General features: G+C 38.5%; 1 protein-coding gene across 6 annotated transcripts in view; it reads left to right on the top strand.

Annotated features, from left to right (window-relative positions):
• Nucleotides 1-18,297, top strand: part of C6H6orf89 (chromosome 6 C6orf89 homolog) — a 40,844-nt gene that overhangs the window by 7,613 nt on the left and 14,934 nt on the right. For 2 of the 6 annotated variants that reach the window (XM_071613442.1, XM_071613443.1), the window contains 4 exons: nucleotides 514-605; nucleotides 2,440-2,609; nucleotides 6,258-6,465; nucleotides 6,891-7,104. In XM_071613442.1, the coding sequence (XP_071469543.1) occupies nucleotides 2,599-2,609; nucleotides 6,258-6,465; nucleotides 6,891-7,104 (433 nt within the window). In that variant the 5' untranslated portion in view covers nucleotides 514-605; nucleotides 2,440-2,598. The remainder of the gene's footprint in view (nucleotides 1-513; nucleotides 606-2,439; nucleotides 2,610-6,257; nucleotides 6,466-6,890; nucleotides 7,105-18,297) is intronic. The other 4 variants (XM_027943602.2, XM_027943601.2, XM_071613444.1 and 1 more) reach the window with 3 other exon arrangements.

Here is an 18,297-nt window from a genome sequence, read left to right as displayed (position 1 = left end):
CTACTCTGCACATGCTACCTGTCACCTACCACTTGCCCATTGGTTACTTGGTAACCATGTAGGTTATCAGATTGTTGCAGTATGGCAGTGCTTGTGATCAAGCAGCTTATATAGTAGCCTAATGCTATGTTACAGTGCCTGTGTTCATTCTCACTTAATCTCATCATGTAGACATGTATCATTCACATCATCACCAGAAGGGTGAGAATAATCCAATAAGATGTTTTGAGAAAGAACACATTCGTGTAACTTTTATCACAGTTTTTTTGTTATAATTGTTCTATTTTAATATTAGTTATTATTAATATCTTACTGTGCTTGATTTGTAAGTTGAACGTTATCATAGGGGAAAACATGGTATATATAAGGTTTGGTACTATCCATGGTTTTAGGCATCCATTGGGGGTCTTGAAGTGGATTCCCCACAATTTAGGCAGAACTACTGTGTGTCCAGGATGATGCATGATACCTTGAATTCGTAATTCCACTAGTGATCATGCCTTGCCCTTTCAGGTTTAAGCCACTGTTAAGAATCAAGCTCACTCTTCTGAACTTCCCTCTGTGGCAAAGCTTACTTCTGCCAGAGTTGGACCTTCTTTCTGGAGGTAAATGGACTTCCATTAAGCCTCAGCTGATTTCATTCAGTCCTCTCATGCTTGATGCTTAGCCATGATTTTGTGGTGGTGTTTTTTTTTTAATAAAAGAGACAAAAAGATTTTGTTGTTCAATTAACATCACATCCTACAAAATGCCAATAGCATCCTTCTGGATGACAGTCAGAAATGTCTCCAGTTTGATGATAGAGGTATGACTCAATGGTGAAGCACTTGCTTAGGGTATGTGATATTCTGAGTTCAATCCCTAGCACTGGCGGGGGCGGGGGGGGGAAGAAGTCCCCAGTTTGAACAACAACAACAACAAAAATGTTGCCTCTGGGATCACTGGTCACAAAACCAAGATGTGAAAAATACTGTAATGATTTATCACTTTACTCTTTTTGCGGGAATCTTTGTAGCAACATATAGCCCCACAATTATCTGTTGTCAATCTCTGACTCACTTTGTGCCCAGTGATGTTCTTTAAGAGTAGCTGTGGTATTTTTTTTGGTTATAAAATTAATACAGGAAGTTTAGAAAATATGAAAAAGCACCCAAAAAAATCAACTATAATCTCATCTCCCAGAGATCTTCTCCTGACTTACTAATTGGATATATATTAATTTCTGGGGTGTTTTGATTGGTGGTGGTGTTGGTATGACTCTTAATGCTTTGCCATCCCTTCTGACTGCTAATCCAGAATAGCTTAATGAAAAGAATGTGAGGTCCTATTGCAGCTCAGGTGACAGCTAACTGGATGGTCTCAGATAAGTTACTCCCCCAACCTCGAAATCAAGATATTGGAACCTGAAGTGATTATCTAACAAAATAGTTAGCAGTTGCAATTGACAGTTGTTAAGCATATGCATTAAGAGACTTTCTATTGGGGAAAAAAAAAACTCTTAATAGATGGATTTCTAAATCCTTGGCAGTAGTTTCACCATCGTCTACCCATTTTTTTGTTATCTTTATCAACAAGTATATGCAAATACCTTTTTTATTCCAGACAATTACCATAGTTAGGATCCATGAGCTATTTCCTGCTTTCATAGACCTTAGAATCTAGTGGCTGGACAATGGGTGGGGTAGAACATAGGAAAATAGTAGTGTTATAAATGTTGCAATAGGGATAGATTCAAATTCTATAAGTACACATTTTTAAGGCATCTTTTTTGAGATATAATTTATATGTCACAAAATTCACCCATTTGAAATGTATAATTCAGTGACTTTTAATATATACAGAAAGTTGTGTAGTCATCAATGCAGTTTAAGTTTAGAAACATTTTTGTAACTCTGGAAAGAAACCCTGTGCCTATTACCAGTCATTCCCCATTCTCTCCACTATTTTCCCCTAGGCAACTATTTATTAATCTTTTTGGTGGGTACCAGGGATTGAACTCAGGGGCACTTGGCCACTGAGCCACATCCCCAGCACTATTTTGTATTTTATTTAGAAACAGGGTCTCACTGAGTTGCTTAGTGCCTCATGTTGCTGAGGCTGGCTTTGAACTCTGAGATATTCCTGCCTCAGCTTCCAAAGCCACTGGGATTACAGGCATGCGCCACCACGCCTGGTTTATTAATCTGTTTCTCTCTATATTGATTGCCTATTTTTTATTTTCTATATAAATGTAGTTGTACAATAAATGGTCTTTTGTGACTGTATTCTTTCACTTAGCATACTGTTTTTAACTTTCATCCATGGTGTTGCATACATTGGTACTTAATCCTTTTTTTGGTAGTTGTAGATGGACAGAATGCCTTTATTTCATTTGTTTATTTTATTTTATTTATTTTTTTTAAAGAGAGAGAGAGAATTTTTTAATATTTATTTTTTTAGTTTTCGGCGGATACAACATCTTTGTATGTGGTGCTGAGGATCGAACCCGGGCTGCACGCATGCCAGGCGAGCTCGCTACCGCCTGAGCCACATCCCCAGCCCCTCATTTGTTTATTTTAATTTTTCTTATGTGGTGCTGAGGATCGAACCCAGTGCTTCATGCATGCCAGGTAAGTACTATGCCACTGAGCTACAGCCCCAGCCCACTTAATCACATTTTGTTTATCCATTCATTGACATTAGGTTGCTTTTGTTTTAGAAATAATGCTGCTATTCATGCAATATTTTTTTTGTGTGTGTATGTGGTACTGGGGATTTAATCCAGGGATACTTTACCACTGAGCTTCATCCCCAGACCTATTATTATTATTATTATTTTCATTATCATTTTTAAAAATTTTTATACCTTTATTTTTTATTTATTTATTTATTTATTTTAATGTGGTGCTGAGGATCGAACCCAGGGCCTCGCACGTGCTAGGTGAACGCTCTACCGCTGAGCCACAACTTCAGCCCCTGTCATTATCATTTTATTTTTATCCAAATGTTATCTCACTAAGTTGCTGAGGCTGGCCTCAAACTTGCCATCCTCCTGCCTTTGCCTTCTGAATTTCTGGGATTATACATGTGTGTGTGGATTATAGACATGTGCCACTGTGTCCAGTTTTCTTTTCTTTTTTTTTTTTTTTTTTTGTTTTGGTGGTGCTGGGGATTGAATCCAGGCCAGGCAAGTGCTCTACCCCTGAACCACATCCCCAGCCCCACACATGTACAAGTTTATGTGGGCATATTTCAGTTTCTTCAGGTGTATACCTAGGAGTAGAATGGCTGGGTCATATGTTAATTCTGTGTTTAACTTTTTGAGAAATTCCGACTGTTTTCTGTAGCAGCTATATTGTTTTACATTTCTACAACAGTGTACTGTCCACTCACTTCACATATTTCATACCAGAAACCTGAAAAAGCACTGACATGGTACACATGTATTCTTTCAGTAAGGTGTCATTATCTGTAAGATAGAGAACAACAATCATGTTGCTCCAAGAGAGAAAGGGAGGCCTGAAATGTCACAGCTCAGCACCCATCAGTGTATCTCCTGTTCCAGCAGAGCACCTCTCAAAGACCCATTCTGTTTGGTCCCCTTTATGCCTTTAAACGTTTGGTTTAGGTCTTAGCTTGGCCTGCACATTAAAGAGCTTTAATAAATGCTCATACCTGCCCATACCAGTTAAATCCGAATTGCTGTACTAATGATAGACTAACAGGCATGTAATCTAGCCTTGCATGCAAGTTCCTGTTGCTCCATGTCCTCACCAACACTTAGCTGATTTTTTTTATCATAGCCATCCTGAGGTGGTATCCCATTATGATTTTGGTCTGCATTTCTCTGTGGGTTTTTTTCTTTTTCTTTTCTTTTTTCTTTTTTCAGTGCTGGGAATGGAACCCCAGACTCTGTGTGTGCTAGGCAAGTGCTTTACCACTGACCCACACTTCCAGCTCAATCTGCATTTCTCTGATGATTAAAGATGTTGAACATTTCTTCATGTACTTATTTGCCATTTGTACATCTTTTTAGGAGAAACTGCTGTTTTTTGCCTATTCTTTTGCTTATGTTTTTTTGTCTTTTTATTATTGATTTTTAAGGATTCTTACGTATTCTGGATACAACCCCCTTACTGATACACGATTTACAAATACTTTTTTCCAATGTGTGGTTGTCTTTAACTTTCTTCTTTTCCTTTTCTTTTCTTTTGATGGTGCTGGAGATTGAACCCAAGGCCTCACACATACTAAGCACTTGCTAAGCACTGAGCTATACCCGAGCCCCGTTTCATTTCTATGATGTTATCATTTGCAGCATAGACATTTTTAATTTTTTGTTGAAATCCAGTTTATTTTTATTTTTTATTTTTTTAAAGAGAGAGAGAGTTTTTTTAATGTTTATTTTTTAGTTTTCGGTGGACACAACATCTTTATCTTATTTGAATTTGGTGCTGAGAATCGAACCCAGCTACCGCTTGAGCCACATCCCCAGCCCCTTATTTTTTCTTTTGCTGCTTAGTATGCTTTTGGTGTCATACCTAAGAAACCAACATCTAATTCAATATCATGAAATGTTTCCCCTATGTTTTCTTCTCGGAGTTTTATAGTTTTGGCTTATGAATTTAGGACTTTGATCCATTTTGAGTTAATTTTTGTTTATAGTATAAAGACGGATCTAATTTCATTCTTTTACATGTAGCTGTCCAGTGGTTCCAGCACCATTTGTTGAAGATACACTCTTTCTTCTTTTGGTCCTGGAATTGAACCCAGGACCTCATGTATGCTAGGCAAATGCTTTTCCACTAAGCTACATTCCCAACCCTTTTTATTTTTTTATTTTGAGGCAAATTGTCTAGGCTGACCTCAAATTTGCAATCCTCTTCCCTCAGCCTCCTAAGAAGCTGGGATTACAGGCTCATGCCAGCATGCCTGGCCAAAGATACACATTTTTAAATAGCATCCCAAATGCCTTTTATCCAAATGTTAAAATGAAGGCATAAATGGTCTGGAGGAAAAAAAAAAAAAAAAGAACTTTGTGCTGAGGCACAAAGTTCAGTGGCAGAGTGCTTGCCTAGTATGTGTGAGGCACTGGATTTAATCCTCACTACCACATAAAAATAAATATATAAAATAAAGGCATTCTCTTCATATACAACTCCAAAAAAAATTAAAATAAAACACTTTAAGCAAAAGCAAAGTTGTTTTGAGGCACTCAGCTAGAACACAGGATGCCTGATGCATGTCCACGGTTGTGAGATTTCAAGGCTCCTTTTGTCTGCTGAAGCCACCCTACAGGTGGCAGCATCTTCTTACTGAAAGAATGCATGTGTGTCATGTCAGAGCTTTTTGAGGTTAGAAGCACTTTGGGAACGAAGTGTGTGAAACACAACATGTATCTGATTTCACTTTTCAAATGGTACAGAGAGGTTTTACCATTTATTGTGTGGCCACTGAACAATTTGGCTTTGAAATAATACAAATCAAAATTTGAAATTAGTGAAAACCTTAGATTTTTTAAGTAAAGTACAAATGAAATGCCATATATTGTCTAAAATCCTGTTTATGGAATGCCACAGGCCTGAAGCTGCAAGATGTGAACAGCTCCCATGCCATAGTTTTTGGTTGTCTGAAACCCTTGCTTGGTTTTCAGATCAGTTCCTCCTCTTGTGTTGCTTAAAGATCAGCCCTGGTGGAATTGTATAGAAATAACTTATCAACATCATTGTCCGTATTCCATTTATGTTTATTTTGGTAAACGACCAGTAGGATATCTTCTGGGATTTGTTTCAGAAATCTTTTTGGATGTCATCGTGCTTCAGGGTCCCATTAGGGATTTATTATGCTCCAAACCAGTGCTCCTTAAAGTGTTTGAAAGCTAGTGAAATTGTTTGAGAGAGATGCTGCTATGTAGGATGTTACTAGCCCACAGTTGAATAACATTGAAAAACTTGCAAAAAGCCAGGTGCAGTGGTGCATGTGTATACTTCCAGCTACTGGGGAGGCTGAGGCAGGAGGATCACTTGATTCCAAGAATTCAAGATTATCCTGGAAAACATAATGAGATCCCATCTTAAACAAACAAATAAATGTAATAGTTTGACATTGTCTCATCTTTCTTACTATGTTTAATAAGAGTATCTATAGTAGATTGGGAATAACATAAAGCTGGTCCTTTATCTCAGAGGGTGAAGAAACACTGCTCTAAAGGAAGTAGCCTTGAGGAGGAGTACTTTAATGAAGCCACCTTTATTTTACATTTATTTTCTATTTCTCAGGGATTTTGTATTGGAAGATATGGATCTTGCTGCTAATGAGCTCAGCATTTATGACAAACTTTCAGAGACTGTTGATTTGGTGAGACAGACAGGCCATCAATGTGGCATGTCAGAGAAGGCAATCGAAAAATTTATCAGACAGCTGCTGGAAAAGAATGAACCTCAGAGGGGGCCACCCCAGTATCCTCTCCTTATAGCTGTGTATAAGGTAAAAATAAAATCACTTTGAGCACAAACTCTTCAACATTGTCCCACATATTGTTGACTGATTCTACCATTTGAAACTTGATTTTTCTATGAATAAATTGGCCTTTGCTCTTGTTGTTTTGTTACTGGAAAATTTGACTATGTTGTTCATCATCACAGATGAAAACTGTATGTTTATAATGAAATTATTTGTGTATGTTTTTGAGTGGTAGATATAACCTCTGATTGTATGATAGGGACTTGGTGAGCCTTCGGGTCCTCCTAGTTCTCAAACTTTAAATGCTTTCAGAAGTGAAAGTAAATGGCTTGTTTATGAAAGCAGATTTATTCTTCTGGAAGTATCAGAAAAGGGCTGTGTTTTTTCTTGGCCTTAAGGTATTTTGTTGTTGGGACAATTATTAATCTTTTTCTAATCTTTCCTTGTAGGTCCTTGTAACTCTGGGATTAATCATGCTCACTGCCTACTTTGTGATTCAACCTTTCAGCCCATTAGCACCAGAACCAGTGCTTTCTGGCGCTCATACCTGGCGCTCACTCATCCATCACATTCGGCTGATGTCCTTGCCCATTACCAAGAAATATATGCCAGAAAATAAGGGAGTTTCTCTGCGTGGGGGTGACGAAGACAGACCCTTTCCAGGTAGAGTGCTGCATCTACTACCTATGAGATAGTTTTCCTGACAGTATTTGATGGGAAAGGAAGTAACATTTATTGAAACCTAATGAGTGACATCTTTCCTATATTGTCTTATTTAATTCAGTCCTCACTAAAACTCTATAGGATGGTGTTTTAGTCAGTTTATTCACTTCTGTGACTAAAAGAACTGACCAGAACAATTTTAGGGAAGGAAAAGTTTATATGAGGGCTCACAAGTTTCAGAGGTCTAAATCCATAGAGAGTAGACTCCATTCCTTGGGGCTCCACGAAGGGCAGAACATCATGGCAGAGAGTGTGGCAGAGGGAATCAGCTCACATGATGACCAGGAATCGGAGAGAAAGATGTCCCCTTGGATACCAATAAATACCCCAAAGCCATGCCTCACGTCCTCCAGCCACACCCCACCTGCCTCTAGTTACCACTCAGTCAATCCTATTGGGGATTAATTTGCTGATTGGTTTAAGGCTCTCATAACCCGATCAGTTTCCCTCTGAACCCTCTTGCATTGTCTCACTGTGAGCTTTTGGGGGACACCTCACATGCAAACCATAACAGATGGGTTTTGTTATCTCTGTTTTGCAGATGGATAAACTGAGGCTCAGAGAAATTAAGAAACTTACCAGAGAAACACATCTATGTGGTGTGTTTTCACTAGAACACACATCTTGAGAATGAATGTTTATGAAGGATTTGACTAATTTTTTTCCCCTGCTTTCTCTCCTATGGTCCCTATCCATAATGGATGTTTAATATATAACTATTAATTTACTGAAAGTGTCAGAGTTCAGCTTGTTTTTTTCTTTTAAATTTTTTTGTAGTTGTAGATGGACAGAATGCCTTTATTTTATTTGTTTATTTTTATGTGGTGCTGAGAATCAAACCCAGTGCCTCACACATGCTAAGCAAGTGCTCTATCACTAAGCTACAACCCCAGCCCCGAATGCATCAATTTTGATACACATCAAGTTTAAGAAACACTTAAATTTAGTAACAGTGCATCAATGACAGTGTAGGAATTTCTAGTCTGCCAGGACCATTTGAAGGGTTTCTTTTTGAGATAGTGAACATGTGATAAGACTTAAAATTTATTTTTTGAGAAAGAATAGAGGGATCTTGGGAATTTTTTTCAGTACCAAAGCTCAAGCCCAGAGCATTGTGCACACCAGGCAAGCACTCTACTAGTGAGCTACACCCTCAGCCCCTCTCTCCTTTTTTGTGTTTTTTTTTATATTATTTGGATATATAGGAAATGTATACATTGATATCACAAATGTAGAATTTTTTTGTGTGTAACTGTTTTGAAACCTGTAGGATTTAGGATAACTTTTAGGAAATATGTTTTCAGGAAAAAAAAATTATTAGTTTAAGCCAAGCTTTCTAATTATAATGCCATTCTTTAAGCCAAAACCTAATCAGTCATAAAAATTATCACTTGAATTGGGTTTCCTTTGAAAGCTATTTTTGTACATTTGAGGAAGTCATGAAAAGATTTCCAAAATTAATCAAAATCAGAGGAAGGAGCCAGGTGTGGTGGTACATGCCTGTTATCCCAGCTTCTCAGGAGGCTGAAACAGGAGGAGCATAAGTTTGAGGATCACAAGTTCAGTAACTTAGTGAGACCCTGACTCAGAATAACAAAGGACTGGGAATGTAGCTGAGTAGTAGAATGCCCCTGGATTCAATCCCTAGCCCATGAAAAATAAGTAAAAATACAAAATTAGGGGCGGGCCACTGGCGCTGTACCTCAGTGGTTAGAGTGCTTGCCTTGCTCGGGTGAGGCATTGGGTTCTATCCTCAGCACCACATAAAAATAGATAAATGAATAAAGGTATTGTGTCCATCTACAACTAAAAAAAATTTTTTGAAAAAATACCAAACCAGAGGAAGGGAACATTGTAAGATAAAAAAGTGTCTTGGGTTTTTGTTTTTTTCCTTTTAAGTCAACAGCTCACATATTTAGTTTTTAAATTCTAGATATAACTTTCTTATATTTATTGGGAAGATTATTTTTGAATGTCATCAATATAACTCAAAAATTAAGTTTCTAATTTCTGTCAGGAAGGTCCAGGGCATCTGGAGAAAAGAACCAGAGACCTTGTCAGTTAGCCCAGATACATCCTTCTCCTTTGCTGACGGTCTTCCCCTCACAGCCTCCGAAGAGGTATCTGCTCTTTGGCACGTGGGATGAAGTAAACAGGGCCTGGCTGATGGTTCTTTCTCCTGATTCATTAGAGAAAGTCTTCATAGACAAGCTAAAAAATGAGAATTGATCAAGGGACAATGATTGCTCCTCCTCTAAATTATAGTTTAAAAGTTTAAGAAACTTCAGTGTCTTGTCAGAAATCCTAATTATTTGGTCCATTTAAAATTTTAAAGAAATATATCTATTTTTTTTAGTTTTAGGTGGACACAATATCTCTATTTTATTTTTATGTGGTGCTGAGGATCAAACCCAGGGCCTCACGCATGGTGCGAGGATTGAACCCAGTGCCTCATGCATGCTAGGCGAGCACTCTACCACTGAGCCACAACCCCAGCCCCCACTTAAAATTAGTATTTTGCCCTGCAGATTGAAATCCAGTGAGTCCATGGAAGTATATGGTTTTAGCTCATTAATGTTGATTCTATAAAAGTACTGATTTGACTTAGAAGTGTAGATACTGACTCACCATATTTTCCTGTGTGGTAGTTCTGCAAAGTTGTAAACACAACAGTGTTTTGCAGGGTATTTAGAAGGAAAGTTAAGATAGCATAATGATATGAGGGGTAAATAGAATTGGGTGTGAGAAGTAGGAACCTCTAGGCCTTTAAGAGGGCTGGAAAAGTAAAACTATGATTCTTAAAGTCTGGCTAAAAAAAAAAGGAAAACAACCAACAACTGTTTTCAGCTAAGGATTGCTAGCAGTACCTTTGAAATAAAGGCAGTAGAATGCTCTGGCAGATTTCCCCAAGGAAACCCTGTGAGCATATTGTTTCCTTAAGTGCGGCTTGTCTGATGCTCCCAGGGTCAGCTGGTGCTCCTTGCAGTGGCACCTTGGGAACGACAGTGGCAACTTGATGTTCTAGAGGCACGACCACCAATGGTAAGAGGTTTCCTCCTGAGCTCTGGTGGGTTTTCCTCCTGACTCCACCCAGGGAACAAAAAGCCAACAGAAGTGGGGTTCTCTTTCTAGGTTTCGGCCTTGGGTAGGAAATCCCACCCTCCTCCTTCCTCTTGATGAGGAAGATGGAAGTGACTTTGTAGTGAGTTATGGGAACAATACATTCAGCAGCAGAAAATAAGTAAAGAAGCTGCTGGTTATTTAGTACTCACCAGTTTAACAGTATTTCCATATGTTGGCTCATTTAATCTTTACAACATCTTTATGAGGTAGATTCAGGTTTTATGCCCATTTTACAGATGAAGTCACAGTAAGATGAGGTCATTTGCTCAAGATTCTAAGACTATTGTTTTGGAGCCAGGATTTGAACCCAGGCAGCCTGTCGTCCATCTGGGTTCTTAACCTCTGATGTGAGTAGTTCATAACTGTACAGGATGACTGAGGAGTCTAGTTTTCAGTGATTTTGGAAGTTCTTTCTTCTTCAAGTCTCCAAATGCTTTCTCTCTCAGCTCTCAAGTCCTTGAAGAAACAGGGTTCTTTCTGACTGATACTGCAATTCAGTGATAAATGATCTTTTAAATTATTGACCCGTTAGAAGTTTCCTGCACTGGTGTTTTCCTAGGCTTTCAGCCCAGCTTATCCTCCCAGTCTGTACTGTTATGGATAATGTTTGACTTAATATTTTCTCTTATTAATCCATAGTTTTCCCTTCATATTTACATTCTTTGTTCTTTTTTTTCCTCCCAGACTCATAATTTTTTTATCTCCTTTGATTCTGCCCATTATCCTCTTGACTTTCATCATTTTCATTGAATCATTGAGTCTTTTTAAAATTTGTATTTATTGGTGGTACTGGGGATTGCATCCAGGGCCTCGCGAGTGCTAGGCAAGCAAGTGCTGTTCCACTGTGCTGTGTCTGCAACTCAAATCATTGAGCCTGGAGTTAAAAAAGGAACTTTAGAGTTAGTCTAGTATATACCCCTATTTTATAAAAGAGGCCAGGAGAGGTGAAGGAACTTGCTTACCCATCTAAATGTGGCAAACTAGCCGGGTGTGATGTGGCAAACTAGCTGGGTGTGGTGTCATATACCTATAATCCCAGATACTTGGGAGACTGAGGCAGGAGGATTTCAAGTTCATGGCCAGCCTCAGCACTTTATTGAGGCCTTAAGCAGTAGTGAGACCCTGTCTCAAAAATAAAAAAATATAAAGGGCTGGGTATGTGGCTCAATGGTAAAGCTCCCCAGGGTTAAAAAAAAAAAAAAGTGGCAAACTAGCACTTGAACACTAGTTTCTTAACACTATTCTATCATTCTGCTCATTATAACACTCTTTACCTCCCATCTCTGGTCTCACTAAGCCAAATTCCAAGGTTATATGCCCAGTTATTTTGTTTACTTCAGGCATTTTCTGGCCAATTTTAAATTAAAACATCCATTTATGCTGAGGAGACCTGGATAGCCTCACATACGGTGAGATGCTGTGTCTGCACTGCACAGCAAGAATACTATGTATCCATGACCTTCCAGGAAGGATGAAGTGGGTCCAGCAATATCATGGAGGGAATAGTAGGTTATTCATTGACTTAGAACTAAGGAACATAGAAGGTCCAGGCCAGTATCCAAATATGAAATTCTTGGACCTCAAGGAATAACTTCCTCTTTTATTGGCAAATAAGCTTACCTTCTGTGAAATCAACAGCTCTGACAAGCAGTACCAGGCACCGTACCATGTACTTTATTTTCATTTCTCAGCCTCACAGCAATCATATAAGATAGTTAGCCACTTCAAAGATTTGGAAACAGGCAAGATTAACTAACTTACCTAAAGTCTCACCTTTGGAGACAAATTCTCATACAAATGAGAACTCATGAAAATAGATGGATTCTCTGGTTTGGAATGGTTCAAATGTGTTGCTTCTGAAGGCAAAGCTATTGGCAAAATGATTCCTTGGGCCTCTATCCCTCTCATGTATGAAGTGGGCTCCAGCTGTGATGCCTCCCATGCAGAGCTGGCCGTGGCCACCTGCACTATCAAGGCTTCACCCCTTCCTCACTAGAAGAAGCCCTGTGCAACACGAGCTTAAAGGGTAGCTTGGTCAAGTAGTGAGCACATACCAGTGTCAGTCAGGGAACTTTACCATGGACGTGCAGGCTTTTCCTGGGTACATTGCTTTTCTTTTTCTTTTTATTTCTCTCTCTTTTTTTTTAATTGTAGATGGACAATAGTGCCTTTGTCTTATTTATTTATTGTTATGTGGTGCTGAGGATCCAACCAGTGCCTCACATGTGGTAGGCAAGTGCTCTACCATTGAGCCCCCAGCCCCAGCTCTCCTTGGTATATTTATTTTTAAAATATCTTTCTTTCTTTATTTTTATGTGATGCTGAGGATTGAACCCAGTGCCTCACACGTGTGAGGCAGGCACTCTACCACTGAGCTACGGCCCCAACCCCTCTCCTTGTTATATTTCTAATATAAGAAATCTAGGGGCTGGGGTTGTGGCTCAGTGGTCGAGCACTTGCCTAGTGCCTAGAGGCTCTGGGTTCAGTTCTCAGCACCACATAAAAATAAATGAATAAAATAAAAGCTCATCAACATCTAAAAAAAAAAAGAAATCTAGCATAGGGGCTGGGGTTGTGGCTCAGAAGTAGAATGCTCACCTAGCACATGTGAGGCACTGGGTTCAATCCTCAGCACCACATAACAATAAATAAATAAAGGTATTGTGTCCAACTACAACTAAAAAATATTTAAAAAATAACTTAAAAAGAAAGAATAGAAATCTAGCATTAAAAATCCTGAGGATATATTTAATGTATATATATATTTTAATTGATACTGGGGATTGAACCCAGGACCTTTTTGTTTTATTTTAAGATGGTCTCATTAAGTAAGCAGGCTGTCCTTGAAGTTGTGATCTTCCTGCCCCAGCCTCCCAAGTAGCTGGGATTATAAATCGGTGCCACCACATGTGGCATTTAATCCTTATTTTGAGGGTTCTGTGGATTCACTCTGCTCATTTGATTTTCCTCTCCATGGACTTAATCTTATTGTTAAAGTTTCTGAAAAGTCAGGAGTGGCCTCCCTCCCTTCGGTTTCTAGAAACCCTACTGTGTGCCAGGCCCTGCTTTCGACAGAGCAGTGAACAAAACAGACAGACTCTCTGCTCTTGCACAGCTAGGATTAGCTTTGGGCCTTTCTTTCTACTTCACTATCCTTGTTACCCAGAGGGAGAATTTTATCCAAAAAGATTTTTTTTTTCTTTTGCCAGGTTAATAATCTGTGTGAAAGGACTCTCCCTACTGCGAATTCCAGGGTATTCTGTGTTGTTCACAGTAAACCAGCCTACATGAGTATTCTTTGTCAGTCACTCTCAGGCACCAGAAAGCCTTTTGACAGTCAGATCTTGACCACCCAGTTTTCTGCAGAAAGGTCCAACTTATAGAGAAGAGTGGGAGGTTACAGTTTTTGTACGTAGACTTCAAGAATATGTTTGATCTAGGAGATTGTTTTTGACTTTCAAACAGGGAAATAATTCCAAATCATGGTGATAATTTGGACTACAGGTTGTGAGTTTTATTGAACTCATATATGTACATAGAGTTTCTCTTCTCCTCCCTGCCTTTTTTTTTTTTTTCTTCTATGTAAATAACTGATATGGGAGCATATCCGGAGTAAAACTATTATTGACATTGTGCTTTTCTTCCTTATCTTTGTTACCTAGAGGAAATTTTGAAAGAAAAATGGGCAGTTACTGTGTTCCTTCCACTGGCCTTTCTGTCTGGTGCTGTAGAAAGAGTGAGTAGAAACAGGGGGACAGAAAGAAGCAAGTTGCAGCAACTTAATATAATTAAAAAAGCGTTGTGAGCTTGGGTTCCATGGGATGGTCTGTCTGTGTGCTCTTGACTATTTCCCAGGATGGGGTTTTGCTCATTTTGTGGCATGATGGCTCCTGCCATATGTAGAGAAAATATCACATGAAATGTTTGCAGGTAGACGCACAAAAGCCCACTGTAGTCTGGTCACATCTCTGTTTTGGGGGATTCTGTAGAAGGGGAGGAAGAGTCTACACTGTGCCCCCACCCCATCCCCAAATAGTCCTCTGCCTGCCCATTCCTTATGCCCTTTCCATTAAATACAAGCATATACTTTATCCACCTTGGTGATCTCAAGGCTAAGAAAGCAAAAGTAGCTCTTGAAATTTGAATGGCATAGGCTAGCCCATTCCAGTGATCCTTCCCCCTCATTTCCCCTTTTCCTTTGCTGGCACCCTCCTTGCCACATGCTTCTGCTCCTCTTGGGTGCCTCTCCAGGGGACTGATGCTGCCTTCTTTTTTTTTTTTAAAGATTTTTTTTAGTTGTCAATGGCCCTTTATTTTACTTATTTCTATGTGGTGCTGAGGATCAAATCCAGTGCCTCACACATGCCAGGCGAGCGCTGTACCAGCCTGGGACTGCCTTCTGATATGACTCAGTTCCACATTTCAAACTTGATATTCTTGGCTTAAGTTTTCATGATCTCCAAAGACATTTTTTACTTGGAAGATACATAAAACAACACATACATACAAAGAAAATAAAGAGGCATAATAATGTTTTGGTTTAAAAAAATTATTTTTGGGGGGTATTGGGGATGAACCCAAGATCTCTCACATGGTAAGCACACGCTGTACCATTAAGCTACACCCCCAGCCTTATGTACTTTATACACACAAACACTTTTTTGCTTCACAATCACATAAAGGGGCTTCTGTAGGTATTATTTTTGGCTAGACTCATGGAATTACTTTCTTAGGCTACTAAACCAAAGTACCACAGGCTGGGTAGCTTAAGACAACATAATCTGTTCTCTCAGTTCTAGAGACTGGAAGTCTGAAATCAGGGTATTGGTAGGGCCGTGCTTCCTCCTGAAGCTCTTCAGCTCCTGGTGGTTGCCAACAACCCTTGGTGTGCCTTGGCTGGGGCTCCAGTCTCTGCTTTTATCTTCACATGGCTGTCTTCCCTTGTGTTGCATATCTTTGTGTGTTCTCTACTCCTCCTCCTCTTTTTATTTTAAATATTTTTTTGATTGTCAATGGACCTTTATTTGTTTATTTATTTATTTGTTTCTTTGTTTATTTATTTATTTATTTATTTATTTATATGCAGGGCTGAGGATTGACCCCAGGGCCTCACACATGCCGGGCAAGTCCTCTACCACTGAACCCAGAGCCACGACCCAAGTCCCCTCTGCTCTTCTTATAAAGACTGTTTTAGTCAGTTTTTTCACAGCTGTGACTAAAAGACCTGACAAGAACAATGAGGGAGGAAAAGGTTATTTGAGGGCTCACAGTCTCAGAGGTCTCATTCCATGGACAGCTGGCTTCATTCCTCAGGGTTCGAGGGGAGGCACAACAATGTGGTGGAAGACTGTGGTAGAGGAAATCTGCCCTTATGATGATTAGGAAGTAGAGAGACTGCACTTGCCACATATAAAATATATGCTCCAAAGGCACACCCCAATGACACACCTCCTCAAGCCATCCTGCACACCTTCAGTTACCACTCAGTTAATCCCGTCAGATGATTAATTCACTGATTGGGTTAAGGTTCTCATAACCCAATCGTTTCCCCTCTAAACCTTCTTGAATTGTCTCACAAATGCGCTTTTGGAGGACACCTCACATCCAAACCATAACAAAGACATCATTCAGATTGGATTAAGGGCCCATACATTAGTATGACCCCCATCTTAACTAATTGCATCTGCAGAGAACTTATTTCTGTGTAAGGTCACATTTTGAAGTCCAGAAAGGTCATAAATTTTGGATACTATTTAACTCATTATATAATTTGGGGGAATTTTATACTCTATTCTGAAAATAGTCCATAATTTAACAAGTTTTGCTTATCTATTATAAAAAATATACCTGACATATTTATAAATATATATTTTTGTATACATGTACTGTATTTCTATAAGATATACATATGTGTGTATATTTATTTATTTATTTTGTACCAGGTGTTAAGGTTAGGGTTAGTTAGAGTTAGGGTTATACATATTAGATCTATTTCCATATTCTTTTTTCTGTTTTCTTAAGCTTTTTGCATATATATATATATATATATATATATATATATATATATATATATAATGTTTTTGTTCTGTGCAGAGGAAGCACATATAGCTTCCTCTAACTGTACACAGTTGATTTTCATTATTTATGGTAGTTATGTCTAGGGTCTGAAGTTTCTGAGAACACTAGATTAATGATTGCTAAATTACTGCCTTTATAGGAAATACAGGTTAGGTACCTGCAAGCCTCTCCCACAGTTTTCTAATCAGTGCACACTTGTTTTGTGTATGTTTCTGTTTAAGGGCCCCTTGTTGAATATATATTGTTGCTTCATTAACATTAAATTCATAGTCAACATCATTATAATTTCTGAACAAATGCATATTTTTTCTGCAAGGCACATCACAGCCTTCTGGCACTAAAGAAGACCAGGTAACACTTTAGCATTATACTTGAGAACTTTTTTTTCCTTTTCATTAATTAACTTCATTTTTTAGAGCAGTTTTGAATTCACATCAAAATTGGGGAAGTACAGAGAGGTTGCATATGCCCTGTGACCCCATACATGCACTGTCTCTTTTAGGGGCCCTTTTAAATACAAAATCACTCAATGAAAAGCACAAAAATGCCAAAAAAGTGGCATTAAAATAGGTTATGAGGGGCTGGGGTTGTGGCTCAGTGGTAGAGTGCTCAACTAGCATGCTTGAGGCACTGAATTTGATCCTCCACACCACATAAATGTGAAATAAAGATATTGTGTCCAATTAAAAAACTAAAAAATAAATATTAAAAAAATAAAAATAAAATAGATTATGAATAGGATGCTTGTTTATAATATTGGAAATGGGGAAAAAACAGTAAAAGATGTTACCTTGTTCTGCCTCAGCTGGGATTTGCTGCTCTGCGAATGAAGCAAAAAGTATCTTGGGTATTGATTTTAGAGTATTAATTTAGGGAGTAGAGGAATTTGAAAATAGGAATTCTAATAATGAGGATTACCTTTACTATTTTAATTATTGTAACATTATAGAATGTTCTAATGTCTGGTGAAGTAAATCCCTCATTTCGTTTTCAAGAATTTATTGTTAACTGGGTAAGGTGGTGCATTTGTGTAATCCCAGCTATTCAGAAGGCTGAAACAAGAGGATCATAGGTTTGAGACCGTATTCAGCAATTTAGTGAGTGTGCAGGGTTTAGTACTGGGTTCAATCCCCCGTACTAAAACAAAAAGAATTTCTTGTTTATACCTCTTAAAATCTAGTTCTAGAATAGGACAACCAATGAAAAATTAGCAAGGAATTTGAATAGACATTTCTTTAAAAATATACAGATGGCCTGTATATACATGAAAAGATCCTCAATATCATTAGGCATCAGGAGAATACAAATCAAACCACAATGAGATGCTACTTCATACCCATGAAAACGGCTGTAATAAAAAAAAAAAAAAGAAGAAAACAGATGTTTAACAAGTGTTTGCTTGAACATGAAGAAATTGGAACTTAATCTGCGCTGATGGGGATGTTAAATAGTGTGGCAGTTCCTCAAAGAGTTAAAACAGAGTTACTATGTGACCTAGTAATTTCATTCCTAGATACTCAAAAGAGGTAAAAACGTATGTCCACACAAAAGATGTAATAGAAGCATGAGTCATAATAACCCCAAAATAGAAACCACTGAAATTTTCACCAGCTGATGAACATGTAGACAAATGTGGCATATCCATACAATGAAATATCACTTGACATTAATTAAGTGCAACTGGCGGAAACCCAGGGACATTGACAATTCGGTGTGGAGAAGATTCAAGGGCCAGATCTTGATGCCCAACATTGGTTACAGGAGCAACAAGAAAACAAAGCACACACTGCCCAGTGGCTTCCAGAAGTTCCTGGTTCACAGTTTCAAGGAGTGGAAGTGCTGCTCATGTGTAACAAACCTTACTGTGCTGAGATTGCTCACAACAATTCCTCCAAGAACCACAAAGCCATCCTGGAAAGAGCAGCCCAGCTC

Source organism: Marmota flaviventris, chromosome 6, assembly GCF_047511675.1.
Source record: "Marmota flaviventris isolate mMarFla1 chromosome 6, mMarFla1.hap1, whole genome shotgun sequence".
In the NCBI taxonomy this organism is placed as follows: domain Eukaryota; kingdom Metazoa; phylum Chordata; class Mammalia; order Rodentia; family Sciuridae; genus Marmota; species Marmota flaviventris.
This window is presented reverse-complemented; position numbering and strand designations above follow the sequence as displayed.